The sequence below is a fragment of the Enoplosus armatus genome, chromosome 9, assembly GCF_043641665.1.
Source record: "Enoplosus armatus isolate fEnoArm2 chromosome 9, fEnoArm2.hap1, whole genome shotgun sequence".
NCBI classification, from domain to species: domain Eukaryota; kingdom Metazoa; phylum Chordata; class Actinopteri; order Centrarchiformes; family Enoplosidae; genus Enoplosus; species Enoplosus armatus.
Window position 1 is genome coordinate 13,563,633 of NC_092188.1, and position 18,754 is coordinate 13,582,386.

Sequence of the window (18,754 nt, forward strand, 5' to 3'; positions counted from 1 at the left end):
TGAGGCCCACAGGCAGCATGCAGTCCTGTCAGCAACACTTAATGGAACCTGGCAGCCTTATATAGCCTGCCACTGACAACGACCTCGACGTCTACCACAGTATGAGGGAAATCCACCGCTCACGTGACATCAAAACTAAACTAAACTAAACACATACAACAAGTACAATAACACACTTCTATACTACACTATTGTCAAATAGTCTGCATAATCTTAATTTATGTTATACATTACAACAGAATCATAGAAAACCTGAACAGCAGATTAAAACATCCCTTCACTAATTATCACATGGTCTCTCCCGGAACCTTTAAATTGGTGCTCAGGTGCCTTGGGAACTCTTTTAGCCAGAACACGCTGGAGAGGACACACAACAGAGGTGAGTGACCAGAACACAAACATTTTTACATTATTGCCCTGTTAACACTACATTCAGTCCACCATCATTTTGGCAAAGATTATACCACAATGAGCGCATTGTGTTGAGGTAACCAAGCTAGCTAAACTAAGTCTATGTTTGTCTTTACAGGGCCGGCCTTCAGTCAGTTCCAGCTGAGAGGCAACTACAATATCTACAAAATGCACACCATTAATACAAGCAACAATTTCAATAAAACTCATTAAACCCTTCAAGCTTGTGCCTGGTTTCTTTTACCCTTACTGTATGTGAATTATGCTACGAAATACTAGTAATGAAGACCATGGTTACAGAGCTGATATACAAACAACAGATATAAAGGTACAGAAGCCTGCGTTCAGCCACAATGAAGCCTTCCGACGGTCAAAATAAAGTCCCCTTTTTATGCAACAGCAATCCTGCCATAGTGATTAGGGCTGCATTTATTGATTAATCTTCATATTTTCACACTCAATCATTGGGTCCTTAAGTGAAAAGCCGTTGTCCTCAAATAGTCTTTTTTTTTTTTTTCTTGTCCGACCGACAGCCCCAAACCAAAGATACTGAATTACTGTAACGTAAGAAAAAGCAACAAATCCTCACATTTGAAAAGCTGAACCATAAAATGTCGGGCATTTTTGCCTGAAAATCGACTTGATTCATTGATTGTTGCGGCTCTCGTTGTGATTTTTGCTGTTGCAGATCTTCCGGTATATATTGCAGTATAGTGGTCACTATCCATCAGTGTCAGTGATGGGGAAAGCTTTGTTAAACCTGTTTGTGAAGGTTTAGACACTTGGTTACAAATTACACTTAATCTCTGAGCAGCAAACACAATAAACAACAAACTCTTGTGTCACCTTCACAAAGACGCTGGCTCAGGCCTCACCTGCAGCAGGAACCTTCACCTTGAGTGGAGCGGTCTGTCACTTTGTTGTAAAAATCACATTTAAAGTGATCATGTCTTTTAAACTGTTTCAGCAGCCTCAAGGATTTTGAGGGGATTCATCTTTATCATGCATGTTTTTGTCTCCCTTTCATTTTATGTGTTCCTTTTTTTTTCAGGTAGAAAATGATGCACTTTGATCCTGGAGTGAACTTGTTCCATAGACACTGTGATGAAGTCACTGTGGAAAACCAGTAGAGCCTCTGTATTTCAGTCTGTAGGTTTTCCACTCAGCGGTGAGACCGGTGATACACCACCTGTGACTTAAATGAATCTAAATTGCTGAAAGCATTGTATAAGGGCACCACGGTCAGTGTTGCAGCAATTACTGTTAATTATTTTGACTAACCTCTTCACCTCGTCAAATTGCCTTTCCCAGGAGATTGGTTGGTTTGATGACGATGACAGTGCGGTTGCTGGTTTCAACCACAAAATTGGCCACAGATGCATCATCGGTGAGAGGTGTTGCCACAACACTATGATTTGCTGGTAGAGCTAGAAAACCCAATATACCTCATCAGTAGCAGCTGGCATTTCCACGAAGCCTCCGTCAAGACTGTGATTCAGCTTGAATTTTATTAAGTGGAATACAACCTCAAAATCACTTTGTTGTCCATTGTAGGATAATGTTTCTTTTTCATGTTTTCTAGGTGACTGGATCAAAGCGGAGTGTGGCTGCCAACACACTGTGCTCTGTCCATAGCTGTTGTTGTGGCCATCATCCACAGATGGCAGCTCACCCTTCTCATCCTGGCATGTGTGCACTTCCTCTCTGAGGCCAACTTAATTCAAATGAGGGCAGCGGCGGGACATTCCTTCGAGGGCCAGGTGATGCTGCAGCAGTCTGAGAAGGTGTTAATATCATTACAACACAGAGCCGTGCACTCTGAAATGACTGTTCATGTTTAATGATTTACTTTCTTGACTGTGCATATATGAGGCATCTGTTGAGGAAGTTGAAAACTTGTTTTTTGACAGGCCATGTCTTCTCTCAAATATTCAAGGCCAGTTTGCGGAAAACATCAGTAAAATATATATCACTTCACACATTTTAATAGCAGTTTATGGCAATATGGTAAATCAGGTAATACATTGTCGAATTAATCTGAAGTCTTATGCAATATATTTTCCATTTTTGAAACTACCCACTACTTTTCCAATAATGCAGTCTTCTTTAATTCAGTTCATGGTTCACTTTTGCCTGGAATGTTTTCCCTTAAGACAATCTGAAGACAAACAAAAAACCTGATGTCAAACCTTAAACTAAAGTTGAAACTTGACTACATAACCAAGTATTGATGTTTCCTTTTTTGTGAGTATATTTGCTTTGATTTTCTCTTGTCTCTGACTTTATCAAAACAAATGCAGCAACACAAAAAAATTAACTATCTTGTGGCAACCAGAGTTACAACAAAGACAAAATAAAGCACATGGCACCTAACAACTATGCCCTTTAAACGTAATTGTTTTGTGAATATTAATGACAGAATTCAATGTTTTTTAAATTGAGCTCTGAGGAATCCACCTCCTGCGGATGCCACCAAAGTGTAACTGCTGCAGGCCTTTAAATGTCTCTATAGTCCAATCCCAAATGCCAGAGTGTTTCAGTGACCCAGCAAAGGCAGAATTTCTTTAGTCAGAGCCCATCTGTGCTGCTATTTCAGTTTTCTTTTTGGGGTTTTTTTTCCACTGAACTCTGCTTGGTTTCACTTAACTTTGAATATTGTCCCTTCAGCATTTTCTGCTTGACTGCAACATCGCAGAAAAAGCCTGAACAGAGGAGAGGAGGCAGGGGAAGAGGAAACAAAGGTAGAACTAGCTGCAACTTCATCCTTCTGAGTATGTATGCGTGCATGTGTCTGCACTAAATATACGATAAAATAGAGAAGTAAAACAGGCGACCAAATGTTCACTATATCATTACGGGTCTTTTTCAGGAATTCTAAACCGTTGGCGAGTGTGTGGGCGATGGACACAGAATATCCATCTGTAAGTACTTTAACTTTAATATGCTTATTTCAATCATTTTGAAAGCATCAGTGAGTACATTTAGTTCTAATATTCTATTTCCAGATTTTGCGTCAAGCCTGACTGACACACATCTAAGTCAGACCTGCAGCATGTGTGTTTCAAGAAGGCCAGGTGGGTGAACTGGGTTTTGTGATCACCTTATGTTGTCTTCATCAATACAGTCCCAAGTGTTCAGAGATCTTTTGAGTGTTTTCATCTCTGCAGTTGAATTTGTTGAAAATCAAAGCCTTAACTTTCTGTCTCTGCACAAACAGTTAAAAGTATAAAATTGGTTTGATGCAGCAAGACTGAAAGAGAGCGTGCTTAAATAACTCTGAATAAACTTTTTCAGCTGATAAAACACCAAAACCCCAAACCATAAATTGCTCTGGGGAAGTGCATCAAGGCTGGACTTTGAATTGCTGTTGGTTGAACGTAGAAACGCCAGATGGCGCTACAAAGCTGTGCATAAAAAGCAGTCTAACAGAAGTTTGAAAGATACCGGCTTTAGTTGACCCTTCACGGTAAACCCAAGAAACAGAAAACGCGATACCTTAAAAAAATAAGTATAACAATAAGAAAGACTGATATTTTCCATTCTTATTATATTTGTAGCACAGTTTAAGGGACCATCTGAACGTCAGTGCGCACACGAACAGGTGATTTCAGGTGCGTAAATTTGATGCTTAAAACCCTCAGAAACAAGTAGATAAAATGAAATAGGAAAAAAACAAGTTATCACAATTATCAGCTGTAACTGACTGAAAATACAAAATCCAAGCTGCCTGCAAAAATGGAAAAAAGGCCTAATTGTGTGACCGCAGACAAGTATTATTTTTATTATTAGTACAAGTGTAGGTACATTATTATAAAAGATAAAATCAATTGCAAATAAGGATAAATAAATTGTTAATAAATATATGAATGCAAGTTGCCGTTTCTGAAAGCGTATACTGATCATTCTGAATTTGAGTAAAAGGGAAGTGATTTAGTCAAATGAAGCCCAACCTGAAGAGGAACAAGACTCCTCGCCACTGAATGAACTCCTCTTAAATTGTTTTACACTGTTTAAATATTTATAGACTGCTCTCAATAATGTAAGAATTTATCTATAAACACTAAACCTACTGCGCATTCATTAACAACACAATTCAGGGTCGACAAAGGGTCTGCGTGTTTTGGAGGAATGTCCGCTGACCAAGAAAGTTTTGATTACAAAGAAAATTAATCTAAAGATTTCAGAATTTGGGGCAAAAATATAAATTAAAAGCAAAAGGAGAAATTGCAGTACATACTTTTTGGAAATACAGTAAATTGTGTTTTTGTATCATACTAATAAAGTGGTGGGTTGACACAATTAGGCGTGTTTGACCTGTGTTGACTTCACTCCGGGAAGTTTCATTTTCACTCAACAGAAAAACGGACATAGACCGTGAATAAAGGAATTCAGCCTGAATTTAAATTCCTACAACGCTGACTTTTTCTCGTCTTTTTTTTTTATTAAAGCAGATGCTCCATTCAGTCGTTTAATTGTATTATTGAAATGTAAATTAATTTCTAGGTGAGGCCTTGATCCTGCTGCAGGCCCCTTTCCCACCCTGGCCTGAGAAACGTCTAAAAAAACCAAAAAAAACCCCACCAGCTGTAAACGGAGATCATGAACGCAACACCTGTAATACTATTTCACATTGATGATAAAATCTAAAATACGTAATATGTTATAATATAAAATAATAAATTCCAGACGATCTAATAATTTCAAACTCTCTGGTCTGCCGTTCAAAAATAGATTTTATCGACTCAACAATCAAACAAACTGAGTCGATCAACTGCTTCTGAATTCATACTGACTTTATTGAGTGGCTTACATAAAAAGCCATTCTCGCAGGGAAGGAAAAAAAATATCATTGTAAAATTAAAATCACTTTACAACATGCTTACTTAAATTAAATGAGTGGGTAAACAGTAAATGATTTCAAAACCTTACAAATAAATTCAAAGTGCGCCTAATGATAGACCCCTAAATACAAGAAAACTCGTGGTTAAATATAACTCCCCACAATACATTTCATATCATGTCAAAGAAAAATCCAAGTACATTTCCGTATATTTTCAAATATTTACTAGAGTCCATATACAACTAGAAATACCTATACAAAATCGTCTCCTGGACAAATACATTACTCACCTTTACATTGGGCTGTAATTATTCTAACCTACATTTCTCATTATATACAACACATTTCGCAGCGAAGTTAAGTGTAAGTAACCTCAACTGGCCTACTTACAAACTTGGCGCACATATTGTAGGCTGTGGAGTGAATAGCAATATGTGATATAAACCTACAGCTGCTCCTCCATTATCAATCGGTTGATGGGACCAGGCAGATATAAACGAAACTATCCCATCCCATATATTACCACGCTCTACAGGTATTTGTTCCTATACCGAGCAGTCCGTCCACAGGGACAAACATGAACAACATCTCCTGCTCGGTAATAAAGTGCCACAGTTTGGTTTTGAACAATATGTGTGACAGCAGTAGCACAACTTTGCAGGCCTGAATTCTTCACAGCAGTGTTTTCTGTCTTCTCGTCTAATACCCTGGGAGATAAAACATCAAGGAAGGATTGTGGACCAGGCTGCAAAAAAAAAGTTTCAGCTGAGCCCAGTGTCCCAGTGTGCCCACAATAACTTGATTACACTTTCACACCGCAGATGTATTAATGAGGAGTTTCTGATGGTACAGCTATGAACTTATGCAATTAGTAGTCTTAAACACAGTCAAAGAAACGTATAGGCCTATAAATGACAACACTCATGATGAAACTTTTCGCACACACCAAAGTATGTCCACTCTCGTGTCCTGTCGGACGATTCCATCACAACACTTTGTTGTTTTACAGTTGTTGTTTTTTTACTTCACTGAGGGGAGTTTTAGAGGCCGTTCATGCCTACTCCCTGGGTGGACTCAGGTTGATGCAACAGGTCGGGGGAATGGCACGGAGGGCTGCCCGGCGCGCTGTGCTCGCTGTCGGTATCACTCCCCCTCTTCCCTCCGCTGCCCCCGGAGCCAGAGCCGGCGGATCCTCCGGCGCTGTGAGTTTTTACATGTTTACTCAGGTGATCGCTACGCATAAATCTCTTGTTGCACACCGGACAGGCGAATCTTTTCTCCCCGGTGTGTGTGCGTAAATGTCGCTGGAGCTCGTCGGAGCGCGTGAACCTCTTCCCGCAAAAGAGCCAGTTGCACACAAACGGCCTCTCGCCGGTGTGCCACCTCAAATGCGCCTTGAGGTGCGACGTTTTCCCGTAAACCTTCCCACAGCCGGGGATGTGACAGCTGTGGAGACCTTTCCTCCGGAGGCTGGCGCCCGCCGGTCCCAGTCTCTCCGCCTCCTGGCAGTTTGGACAGTCGCAGGTGGCTCTGCCCGAGTACCGCCGGGCAGATGACCTCGGAGACCCCGCTAAAGATGCAGGTGGACCCCCGGAGAGCATAGTCCCCCCTGCCCCGGCTAATGGAGAGGGGGTTGTGTCCGGATAAGAAGATAACACCGGCTTGAAACCGTCCATCAGGTGCTGGCCGGTTGTCAACAGGTGTGGAGAGGGACTTGTACTGAAAGCAGAGTGACTTAAACTCGAGTAATCAGAATTATATCCGCCCAGAGGAGAGTGCAAGGAGGTCTGGAGTCCACCGGAATGTAAGGACGTCTGTAGTGCTGCTCCATTAGGGTTTTGAACATCAATCCATCCCGCTCCCACATCCCACCACGCAGAGGCTCCGGTGGTTCCAACCTCTCCTGTGGGGATACCGGGATGAGACGACTTGAACCAGGACTCGTAGGGATGTGCAACGCTCATCCTCGGATAGATGCCCTGCAAACTGTCCACTGAGGTGTGCACCTTCGAGATGAAAACCGGCTGGTGGCTGGGTTCTTGAGAGCTGCTCGAAACCGAGGCTTGGAAAACAGAATAGTCGTTTCCAAAGTGTGAACTAGAAGAGGTGCCAGACGTGAGGGAAAAAGCACTGGATCCGGGGGAGCTGTTGGTGCCGAAAGAGTCCGAGATGCCGGATCCGTTACGGGACACCCCGAAGCCGGACAGGCCGGATCCGAGGCTGCAGCTGCTCGCGGCGGCTCTTTTCCACGGGTGGAAGCCTTTTCCAAAGGACGAGGAATTATCCGAAATTGCCGACGGTGAAGGGCTCGGACTCCCTATCTTGTTACATGTTGCAGCTAACATGGCTAAAGGAGTCGATCCTAACCTCGGCTCCTCCTGAAAGGACAAGAAAAGCTGTGAGTGACTGGTCAGCCGAACAAGTTTAACAGGTTCATTGCATTTGTATGCAGCAGGCTATTTCAGCTTGAAAGAGAAGGGTAAGTTAGTAAAGTGTTCTCCCAGTATGGAGCTTTTGGTTTACGTTATTTTTTTTGAAAGTTTGCAAATCATTACAGTAGATTATCACCTCCTACCTGGACGAACAGAAAGTAGACAACTGAAATGCGACACACAGCTCTTACAAATGCATGCCAAACAGGACAGCGAGGAAAACATGCGTGTTTTGAGCACCGGGACAAACTTTATATCCAGCCTACAGAGCTTTCTCGCACGAACCGCTTGCTGAAAATAAAACCGACGCACTGCCTTTGCTGCTACTTTGCGGCTGCTGTAAGTTTAATCCCCCTCCGCCGGACAATGACAAGAACTAATTAAACCAGTAAGAAAGTCCTTTCGACTCACCCCTAGAAGTGAAGTTGCCATCACACAAAAACACTGCCCTCCTCAGAGGATCTTTTTATATTTATGAATCAGAGCACTGTTTTTTTAGAGGTGTGCAATACAATGATGTGTTCCGCCCATTCTTCCACAATTGTAGGCTCCTCTCCGGCTTTGAAGTGCCGCTGTGACACGGGCGACCAATCAGCGGCTCCGTCCCGCCGCACCGCCACATACTACCGTGAGGTCATCAATAGAGCGCCTCAGACAGCTCTCCACCCTCCTCCACCCCCCACCGCCCCCTCCATAATAAAAGACAGCGGAAGGAAGGTAAAGTTAAATGAGAGTGAATTAGGAAGGAGGAATTAGGGGCCACTTATTGAAATTTTACAGAACATCGCGTTCCATAAATTCAAAGAAAGCGGGATGATGACCTGCTGCTGCTGGTAAATAAATACATTTTAAAAAACTTGGTAAACTATGACCAACATCTCCACCACCAAAGAGCAAAACCGCCACCGTAAATAAACTGAAACTCCCATAAAAGTTCCTTTTCCGTGTTCAAATGACTTAAATGCGTCTTACTGTACTACTTAGATGACCTCAGCTCCAAAGGTTTGATGTAAACTCTTTTCCCTCCAATATAAATGCGAGTGAAACTTTAAGTGGGTCAACTCCACTTCATCCTGCGCATACGTGTGTGTATTTACAAATTTCAGAGCAGGATCTTTTTAAACTGCTCAGGTGTTTTATTTTATAAAAGCCTCCCCATGTTTTTTTTAATGCATCTTCCTAATATTAGAAACTCATTCTGGCTCTGGCATAAATCCCCCCGCGGGATTTCGCATGTTTTAACCTCTTAAGAGTTAATATACACAAACTATTACACAAGACACAGAGGCTGCATTGTTCTGGTCGTGCACTTATATTACGCCGTCTCAAACTTTCACATTACTGTAATTGTGTTCAATTATCTTAACAGTTTTGATTAAAAGTGGTAGATGGTGCATTCCAGTGGAGGATTATTCATTTTGTTATTGGTCGAAAACAACAGATGATGAAGAAGATGATGAGGGGTCGATGTAGTTGACTTTGGAACATTTTCAGACTCAAAATTAGAACATTTAAAAAAGAAATTAAAATGAGTGAAGATGGGTTATAATTGAGAATGTCTGCGCTGCAGTTTAACTGAGATTATTTATTAAAGTAAGTGATTGCACTCTGTGTCAGGATGAAAATAAAATGATAAGCGGGTTATACTGAATAGGTTCATCACTTTGCCCACTGACATTTTGTTAAATCTATAGAGGAAGCTCCTGTTACATAATAAGAACTTGTCGTAGGCAAAAAAAAAAAAAAAAACGTGTGTTGAACCCTGGGAGACTCTGTGGGCGCTATTAGCATGCAGTGTGCACTGGAAGCATAAATTTCATTTGAATTTCAAATTTAATAACGCAGGAGGTTTTTAATCATCCGCAGTTTTATTTGTTTGATATTAACATGCTTATTGACCGGGTCTGTTGACCAGCTTGGTCATTACAGGACAGGGAAAAGTTAATTAAAACGACCAGGGATTATTCATCACATCATCTGCCTAACCCATGTCGCTTCCTTTATTACACAGCGTGATAGATGGACTATCTGATTAATTCTTGTGTTTCTAGGATTGGACAACAGCTTTTTGGATTAATTTACACTGCTCTACCTTCGCATGTAAAAAATGAAGGAGTGAAAAAACTAAAACAGCCAAGTTATTCGTAATGTTGCACGGTTAAAGAAACAAAAACTCCGAAACAAATGCAGCAACATTGCACATGAAAATCTTATTTTTTATTCTTACAGCACGTGTTATTTACTGCTAATATTTAGAGACACGTTTAACAATTTTCTGACATTTATTAATTTGGTATATATCAATAAATATCTCTATTTTTAACCTATTCTTTAAATGTGTCTTGTTCTCAAACTAACACGTAAAGTGTCCATCTAATTATTTTAAAGGAAAATGAGAAATCACGATAAGCCACGAATTTCTAAGAAAGCAAGGACAGATTTTAGATAATCGGGGCAAAAAACACAAAGACACATTCACTTGGCTTATTGGCGTTGGAGATAAGAAAGAACTTGTATCGATCTGCTTTCATTCATTATTTTATTTCGGTCAGACGAGCAAATCATATAAACCGTCGAAAATCGCTGCAAGCTGCGAACATTATGTAACAGTGTTTAAAGGCGAATAAAAGGTGACGAAGTAAGGAGGAGAATAAAACCTACATACCGTGCTGCTCCGCTCCGCAGTGCATTGATTGACCCTCGACGTTTGCTCTCAGCAGAGTAAAACACAATATCTCCTGCTGCCGGTGTGACTGTGGACCAAGCCAGATAAATGTTACACTGGCAATTCAATTAGGAATAACTTGGGAAAAAATTCCGCCGACCCCTGTTTCCTCCACATGCACCCAAACTCCTAACATGTATATAAATATACTCATTATTTGTACATATAATTCAAGTTTATATTTCAGCATATAACAATTGAACATCTGTGATCAAACTGGTTTTCCCCTTTCCTCTTCCTCCTACAGGGGCCACTCATAATATTGTGCGCAATAGTGATTTTACGCATTTGGAGAGCAAGGTATGGGCGACAGCTACAGGGGACATGTTGGCCTCTGGTGACAAATTACCAAGTGATCATACCAGCAAGACTGATGTCAGAGGTCAGTGTGATAACTCCTCGACACGAAACTGTCTTTCTGCTGAAGCTGCGGAGGTACAAGAGATATTTAATCTACGTGCACTTCGACATCTGATTGTGTAATATATTCTTAGCGCACTACCCCTCCAAAAAAAAAAGTCTTTTGTTGCTTGTTGCGTTCAGCATCCAGAGGGTCGGCCCTGGTTCATATGGTGTGCACAGGTTGTTCTTAACGCGCGGCTGTAACTGTAAGCCGCATTGAACAGATGTCCCCATTGAAGGCTTTCTTCTCCTACACACATGGGCTATATTACCATCATGAAATCAAACTCAAAACCTGTCCCTTTCGCCACCATAATGACCGAGTTATTCTGGGCCGCTGAGCACGAACAAAGTGTGTTCAATATTGCGTGCTCCAGAATCACTCCGCTTAGAGGGCCAGGCAGAAAAGGAGTCAAGCCGGAGATGCAGAAATATACTTTAATGTGGAGGTTTACACTAGAGCAACGCGGTAATCTGGAGGGCCTTCCTATCAAAGATGTTTCTGGAAGAGAACCATAGGTAATCACTTGTGGCTTTCACCAGGAATTAGAAGACCGCTGTTGCTCAGGGTGCATATTGTCATAATTACACATTCTCATTTTGTTTCTGCAGTTATTTTTAAAGTAGAAATACAAAGTGTACATAATTAAAACTCTGGTATTAACTTATAACAATAAAGAAACAGACAGTCCTTTATTAAATTTAGTACATTGTTAATATATTAGAGAAGATAGATAGATTTGACCTTTGCATCAAAATGTTGTTGCTGTCCTAATAGACACTGCAACTGTAAGCAGTAAAGTATGCAGAGCAGAGAGTGCGAGAGCAGGCTCTGTTGGTTCTTGTTTTCTCTGTTCACCAGGAGGTTGGAAAGAGCAGATGTCCGTCTGCACTGTGAGCTGCCAAGTGGGTCCGGAGCGGGGCAGCCACAGACACAAGGGCCCAAATGGTGTGACAAAAGATGTGCAGGAAGCCCCTCTCCGCCTGGGTGAGCCACAGAGAGGGTCTCCCCTCTCTGCCAGCCTGCAGGGACACTCACAACACGAGCCAGAGTGGTGGCAGCAGAGCCATGTGTTACTGGCTGGGATGCATGGTACACCGACACTCACGTTCACACAAACATAAATACACATGCATATGTAGGAATGTGCAAATACAGGCTGACCCCCGTCCTCCACACTGCCGTCAGTGCACACTCACACCTGCACATTGCACTCAGCCTAAAACGTACACATATTAATGCTTTCTCTAACACCTTCATATCAGCTATCAGGGTCACTTTTATCTTTCAAATGAGCTGCTGACAATGATGCAAAGTGTGGTGACATGAATATTAATGATGTAAATATAGCAGAACAGTAAACAAACGTAAACAACCATATCTATCCATCTATCTATATATCTATCCATCTATCTAGTATTTTATCTAACTAGGAGATGGTGTGCCATTGTTCCTTTGCCCATGAGGTCATGAAAAGTGGGTGAAGAGGCCCTGAAAGTGTTCCAAGCACAGGTGTGCAGCATGGCCTGTGCTGAAGGGGTGCACTGAACCATAAACAATGATATAAATGTCTGGCAAATAAAATGGCTAGTTAACAATCTTTTGACTGCTCTAACCTCTGAGCCTTTGTCGGGTATCGATCAGCCAGCTGTTCCGGGCTTTGTCTGGCAGGATGGGAGCCTCTGGTTCCTCCTGGGATGAATGGAGAGAGCCGCCAAAAAAACTCTCCTCTGCTTTTCAAGTTGATGTCTGTCTGGAGCAAAAATCAAAACAAGAAGCTGTTCATCACCTCCCCGTAGGTCAAAATATATAAATTTATTACATTCACATAAAATAGAACCATAAAATGAGCTTGTCAGGCTCTTCAGGCTGTTTTTAAAAGCGTAAATTCAAAGTTGCTTATTATATTTAACAACCCCGGCACTGGCTTCTTTGTTCACAGTTGCCATGTTGTTGGTTTACATGGAAACCATGTAAATGGTAATTTGGATCAGCATAATTTGTCTCCCTATATTAAGATAATTGTACGTTAAATAACGAACATCCTCAGAATTGCAGTGGGTGTCATGTGATGGGTCTTGTCACGCAAATATGTCAAGACAGGGTGCTAATGAGCCGTCTCAGCACCTGTCAGTCAGAGGACAGCAGCAGTGACATTCTCTGGTCATGACTTTTTAGTTCAGCTTACATAGAGGCTGCCAGTACTGACCTCTGGCTCCCACAATCTGGACTGTTTGCTTCTCTCTCTCACCAAACCGCTGTCTACCTATTATCAAAATAAATTAGTTCAGCGTACTGAATTTAGGCCTTTGTTGGATAGCCGTGTTGCATGTTATGATCTATACTTCCCAGGCCACTTGTTTGTCCGGCTGAGGTGATGGATTACAGTGTTTCAAACACAGGTTGTTTATGATAAACAGAGACAACAGTGTATTTTGCCACCATTTGGCTTGTCTGCTACATCTGTGGGCCATGAGGTCTTCTTATTGACTTTCACTGAGCCCAACATTGCACTTTGTCAGTGTGAGCGGCAGTCTAAGAGACAGGCGGGCGAGGCAGTCATACAAAGTGAAGTACTTAGGATTAGCCCTGGCTCTTCAAGTTTCAGTAATTATCCTCCTGGAGGCATTCTTGCTGTGTTGGATAATAATGGAAGTCCGCGTGTACGCCTGTCACCTCTCAAGTGTGGGTGGAGGAAGCCAACGAGAGGCGCAGGACAGAGAAGCGTTTGCTTTTCTGTTATGTCATCGGAGGAGCACAACAGTGCGGCAAACTCATATTGTTCCCTGAGCGGAGATGAAGCTGTGTAGCAACACTGATTTTTCCTTCCACTTAACATGTGGCATACAACTTCAGCTGTGGATGTGATAATGAAACATGTTCTCCAAAAGGTGATAATGTGTTCCCCAGATCAAGTGTAATTACAAAGTGTCAGGCATGTGTTTTTGATAAACAAATCTGTTAAAAACACACTGTTGCATGATTTGTTGAGAGTGAGTATCAACTGATTGGCGTTGATTACATTTGCAAGCTGCACAAATATGTGATCCTTCCTCTTCCTCCCTTCCCTCTCTTGTCAGATATTCACAGAGGAAGAAATCATTTATTTTCCCCCCAATTCTGACGTGTTGCTTCAGTTTATCTATCCCGTTCTCCTTAAAGTTTCACTCAAGTGCATGTTGTTGGAATAATTGTAAGGCCTTTCTATCCAGCAGAGAAAACACAATGCTTTAATTAAGAGTCAGTCCGATTTCCCAGAGGGGAGATTGTCTTCTTCCATTAACTTAGTTTATCATATAATAAAGAGGTTGCCTTGTCCTTCCCTACCCAGACAATTGGTTTTAATCAGCCAGCAGGTCTTTCACGGCTGATAATTTATGCTAAATTGACAAGGGTGGAGGATATCACAGAAAATCATTATGACAGGGCTCAGGTCACTGCCTGTCACCATTTTGTTTTATCCTGTCCACTGAGCTCACGGACAACAACGAAATGCAGAAGTAAATGTGATGGAAACGTTAGCTTTGGAGCCTGCTTACCTTACGTCTTCAAAATAATAATTTTTATCATGTGAAATATGGCACATTCATAAACAACACAGAGCCAGCAAGTTACAACTGAAAAATAAATCAATACTCAGCGTTTACAGTGTCAATTAGTAAAATCAGACCAAAAGATTCAACAGGTTATTCATCTGTTAAAAATGCATTAACACCAGAGTCCAAAAATGTCTGTTTTGACTTTGGTCTTCAAGCGCGGACTGTGCAAGTGTGAAAGTACAAATTGTGATTTGAGGTAAAGGGGGGTGGTGGTGGTGGTGGTGGTTGGGGGTGAAGAGAGGGAGATGCAGGATGAGCACGAGGAGGAAGCTGGGACACACTTCTCCCCTTGCAATTTAATCACTGTATACCCAGGGAAGTATTGACAGTTGTCCTGTGGAAGCTATTAAAGTTGCTGTCCAAGGTTAAATGAAATTGCAGTTTATCAAGGCAGCATTGAGAAAATAAGGGAATCTGTTCATGGCTGTTGATTAATGTGGAGCGTGATCAACACAAGGGGTTCATTAAGCTATACATCACCAGGGTAATTTAACATGTCATCGCGCCTGCTGTCGCTCCCCTTCACACGTTTTTGTGCATTGTGTATGTCGGGGAGTATGTGTGTGAGTGTTTGAGTGTTTTGAAATCAAGAGCTCTGACCTCACATTTTGAGACGTGATTGTGCCTGTATGCCTTTGTGTTTGCGTGATCAAAACTTCAAAATCCTCTCCTGTTATCACTGTAAACTACATCACACATCTCTCCAGACACTGGCATCAAATGAATCACTTATGTTGTATGAGGGCATAACATAAACATAGCATGATATATTTAAATTCATGTGGCAGTATTTCAATCAGAAATCAGCCAAGGAGGGGAAGTCCTGCAGAATCAGGGCAGTTTCTTCCAAAATGTTGTGATATTAACTCAAATCAGACTTTAACAAGACCTTGTTTTTTTATCCTCATCATCTCTTCTTATGCTTTTATCAGCGCACCGTTCATCTCATCACTTGTAGTTGCACAGCAGCTGACGAGCATACATAGAGGTATGCTAATCAGGCTTGGGACCTGGAGCTGTGTTTTTTTTTCTGTTTAGTTTTTTTTTTTTGCCTGGTGGAGTTGTTTACTGGTGGATAATTGATGGTGCTTGAGGGACAGGCGTGAGTCGGACATGAATCACGGGCGACAGGGCTCATGATAAGGAGCTGAAAGTCGCCTGTAATTAAGCCGGGCACTAGAGACCAATTGTTTGTAGAATGATTTGGTCGGGGCTAATTGACACTAATTGTTTAATCAGATTTTCTTCCCCTCCATACTGCAAGCAAGTGTGCTCCACCAGCACCTCGTCCAACAATGCAGTGAAAGAAGCCCACGCTCTTGACATGAGATCGATGAGGGGGCTCGGGGATGGTTGGAAATCTAGACGACTGTTTATGACATCTTCTCAAAATGCTGCAGAACTGTCATGTTTAGTCATGTGACTACAAGAAATGCACATATACATGCATTTTAACACAGTTTTGGATGTGGTATTTGTTTCTTTTTCTGTATCCCTTCATATAGGAATAAGACTTTTGAAGGATGTATGGTAATGTCACTGTGATTGACAATAACTATTTTAGCAAATGAGAAGCATGATTGACAGCTCTCTGATAGCTTCCTGTTAAGAATGGTGACATCACCCAAAAGTATTTTTGGATGAAGAGGATTTGATTGATCTTGTGTGCGCAGTCACCAGGTACTGTTCTATAAAAGCAGTGGTGTTGATGAGCCGCTGAACAGAGCAGATTTATGACATTTGGAGAAGGCTCATGAATTAGTGCATGATCCTCCCACACTCGCTACAGGAACTGTCCTGTTTAGTGTACGATTGCACAACAGCTGGTTTCGCACTCTGTCGCAGCCCCGACTAAATTACAATGCAGAACACTGCGCTGGGAGGCCATTTTGGAAGAATGGCAGATAATTGTTTTTTAATACCTGTAATACTTTATGAGTGTGGGTCAGCATCAAAGCCACAAAACATGTTATGGCTCATTTACCAAAGCTGTTACAGTAAGAGGCCTTGTGATAACTCTTACTATTGAAGTTTAGCTTTCTTTTTGTTATCCCTGTTGTTTACTGCGGAACAAGTGATAACTGGAGTAATGCCATACTATGACATCAAAATATGGAATTGATCCAATTGTGCTCTCACTTATTTTGCATGATACTGTCCTGTGGCTGATTTCATGTTGATAGAAAAAAAAAAAAACGAAACTGAGAGTAACTCACATCATGTTTTTATGTACGCTGAGCTAATTTATGGCTTTGTCCACCCAACTTTGTGCTCACTCAGATCATCAAATATATACAAGAAATAAACAGTGGTCCTGAATAAACACACAGTAAAGTATATGTAAACAAATAATGTTTCATCGTCAATGCTCATCGCGAAGATGTATTATAAATTGGGGCTGCAGTACATGTGAGGAGCTGTTTTAGTGAGATTAAATGATGAAACGGAGCAGATAATTAGAGACAAGTCTTCCTTCTCCGTCTGATTAAATCCAGCAAGTCTGAGTAACGAGCCCGTGATGGGTGGAGCTGAACACATGAACATGAGATCTAACATCATTACATTTAACGGCAATTAAACTTGTAGCTTTTTTAATTAACACAAACTATGATGGGAAATTAATGGTTATTACTCAGGGGGCCAGCAGAGGGGAACATTGGATATTCCCTCACCTAATGTAAACCACACTGAGCAAGTGCAAAACAAAAACCTGTCCTGAGAGGTTCACATACAGCTGGTCAGGATGTCAAGCTTAAAGGGTCAATTTGCCCAAATTACAAAATAACATATTGTATTTGTAAGCTTATGTACAGTGTACTTGCAGTTTCACAAGATTCAGGAATGGATTATTAAAGGATCAGTTCAACATATTTTATCACTTCACCTCTACCAGTATCTTACCATGCAGATAGTTTTGGTTTTGAGATCTCCATCTTTGAGATTTGGGCAGCCATCCCAGTATAATAGAAGTGAAGCACTGAAAAGAAGCAACCTCTCCTTCCCAAAACAATACTGCTATTACTCCAGATGGTGTATTGGGGTGGAGGCAAAAATCTGAAAGACAAACATCTCATAACCTGGGCAAATAATGCAAATACTTTTCCAGTTTTGTTTGATTCATTTGTGACTAGACTAGACTACCACCAGATGTAAGTGATAAAATATGTTTTTGGTAAATAGGTTGGAAAGTTGGAAAAATAGTAGCTCACTGCAGCGCACTGTTTTAATAGTATTGTTTTTAGTGTTGCACATTATTCACATTCCAATTAGCATTTATCTTGTCTGTGTCGCTTTTCAATAAAGTTTTCTGATTGATTGTGGAAGGCTGCCTTTACTTTGTGCTAATAATTGGATGCTATTGAAAGGATGAGTTTCATTGATTTTGTGGATGACTGGGAGCATTACTGGCCCAGACCATAGATTGTCAGCAAGGTCTGTGTTGAGCAGGGATCGATGCCGGTGAATCTTCCCCTCTGGTTTTTATTTACTTCTGTCTCCATTGATTGAAACATGCAATAGTTCAGGGGCTATTATCACACTGACGCTAAGTTTCTCTGTCTCCCCATTGAAATAGCTCCCTCTGTTCCTCTGCAATATCTCACTCCAGCAAGTGCTCCCATCTTTCCCTTTCTAACTAATGAGTTAAGAGTATTGCTATGACCTGTAAACATCAATCATGGAGAAAGAGCGAGACAGTGACTAACTGCACCAGCAGGAGAGGGACGAAATGAAATGAAAGTGTACAATAAAAGAAACATCCAGCTTGGTGTTTGTTGGAGAAACTGAAATAAATAATACCAGAAATGAATTTAGATAATCATCCAATGATTGCTAGTATGGTAAATCATGAAAAACTGGAATTGTCATCATTAATGGAGGAAGACTAATAATACCCTGAGAATTTGGCTGCATTAAATAGGAGACAAAGAAACTGAAACTTTTTTTTGTTCACTCATTGTGAATTCACTGGTGTGCTCTTAATCCAATTTAGTGCTCTTCGAGTCTGAAAAAACCCATGGATTTCTATTCAACTGTTAAAATTAAACTTCTTCCAAACGGATAACTTGCACAATCTCACTTGTAGTGGCTGCCTTGCTAGATTTCTCCCACAATACAACATAGAGATGCTCCCGTGTAAGTGGCCCATCCTGCGTTTACATATCTTATTTCCTGACAAGACAGCAGAAAGGTCAGCGTCCTATCCAACTGGGACTCTCATGATTGAATGTAATCAGTATGTACTTGTTATTCTGAGTGCCGGGCCTTTCTTTTATTTGCTGGCCCAGAAGTTAATTTCCCTGGTGACCTTTTCTGTAATAAAACAGTATTATCTGTTTCTGGAGC

The 18,754-nt window shown here is 41.2% G+C and overlaps 1 protein-coding gene across 2 annotated transcripts; it reads right to left on the reverse strand.

The window, feature by feature from the left end:
• Positions 1 to 6,291: 6,291 nt before the first annotated feature.
• sp8b (sp8 transcription factor b) lies at positions 6,292 to 8,115 on the reverse strand. 2 transcript variants are annotated; one of them, XM_070912285.1, is made up of 2 exons: positions 8,095 to 8,115; positions 6,292 to 7,629 (listed from the first exon to the last, which is right to left on the reverse strand). In XM_070912285.1, exons 1-2 carry the CDS (start codon positions 8,113 to 8,115, stop codon positions 6,292 to 6,294), a joined length of 1,359 nt encoding a protein of 452 aa, XP_070768386.1. The 2 variants fall into 2 exon arrangements, with proteins under 2 accessions (XP_070768386.1, XP_070768387.1); XM_070912286.1 differs by lacking the exon at positions 8,095 to 8,115 and adding an exon at positions 7,827 to 7,958.
• Positions 8,116 to 18,754: the final 10,639 nt, after the last annotated feature.

Coding starts and splice junctions, on each gene's coding strand:
- sp8b (XM_070912285.1), bottom strand. CDS start 8,115: ATGGCAACTTCACTTCTAGGG. Junction 7,630..8,094: donor TGGCAACTTCACTTCTAGGG/GTGAGTCGAAAG, acceptor TTGTCCTTTCAG/GAGGAGCCGAGGTTAGGATC.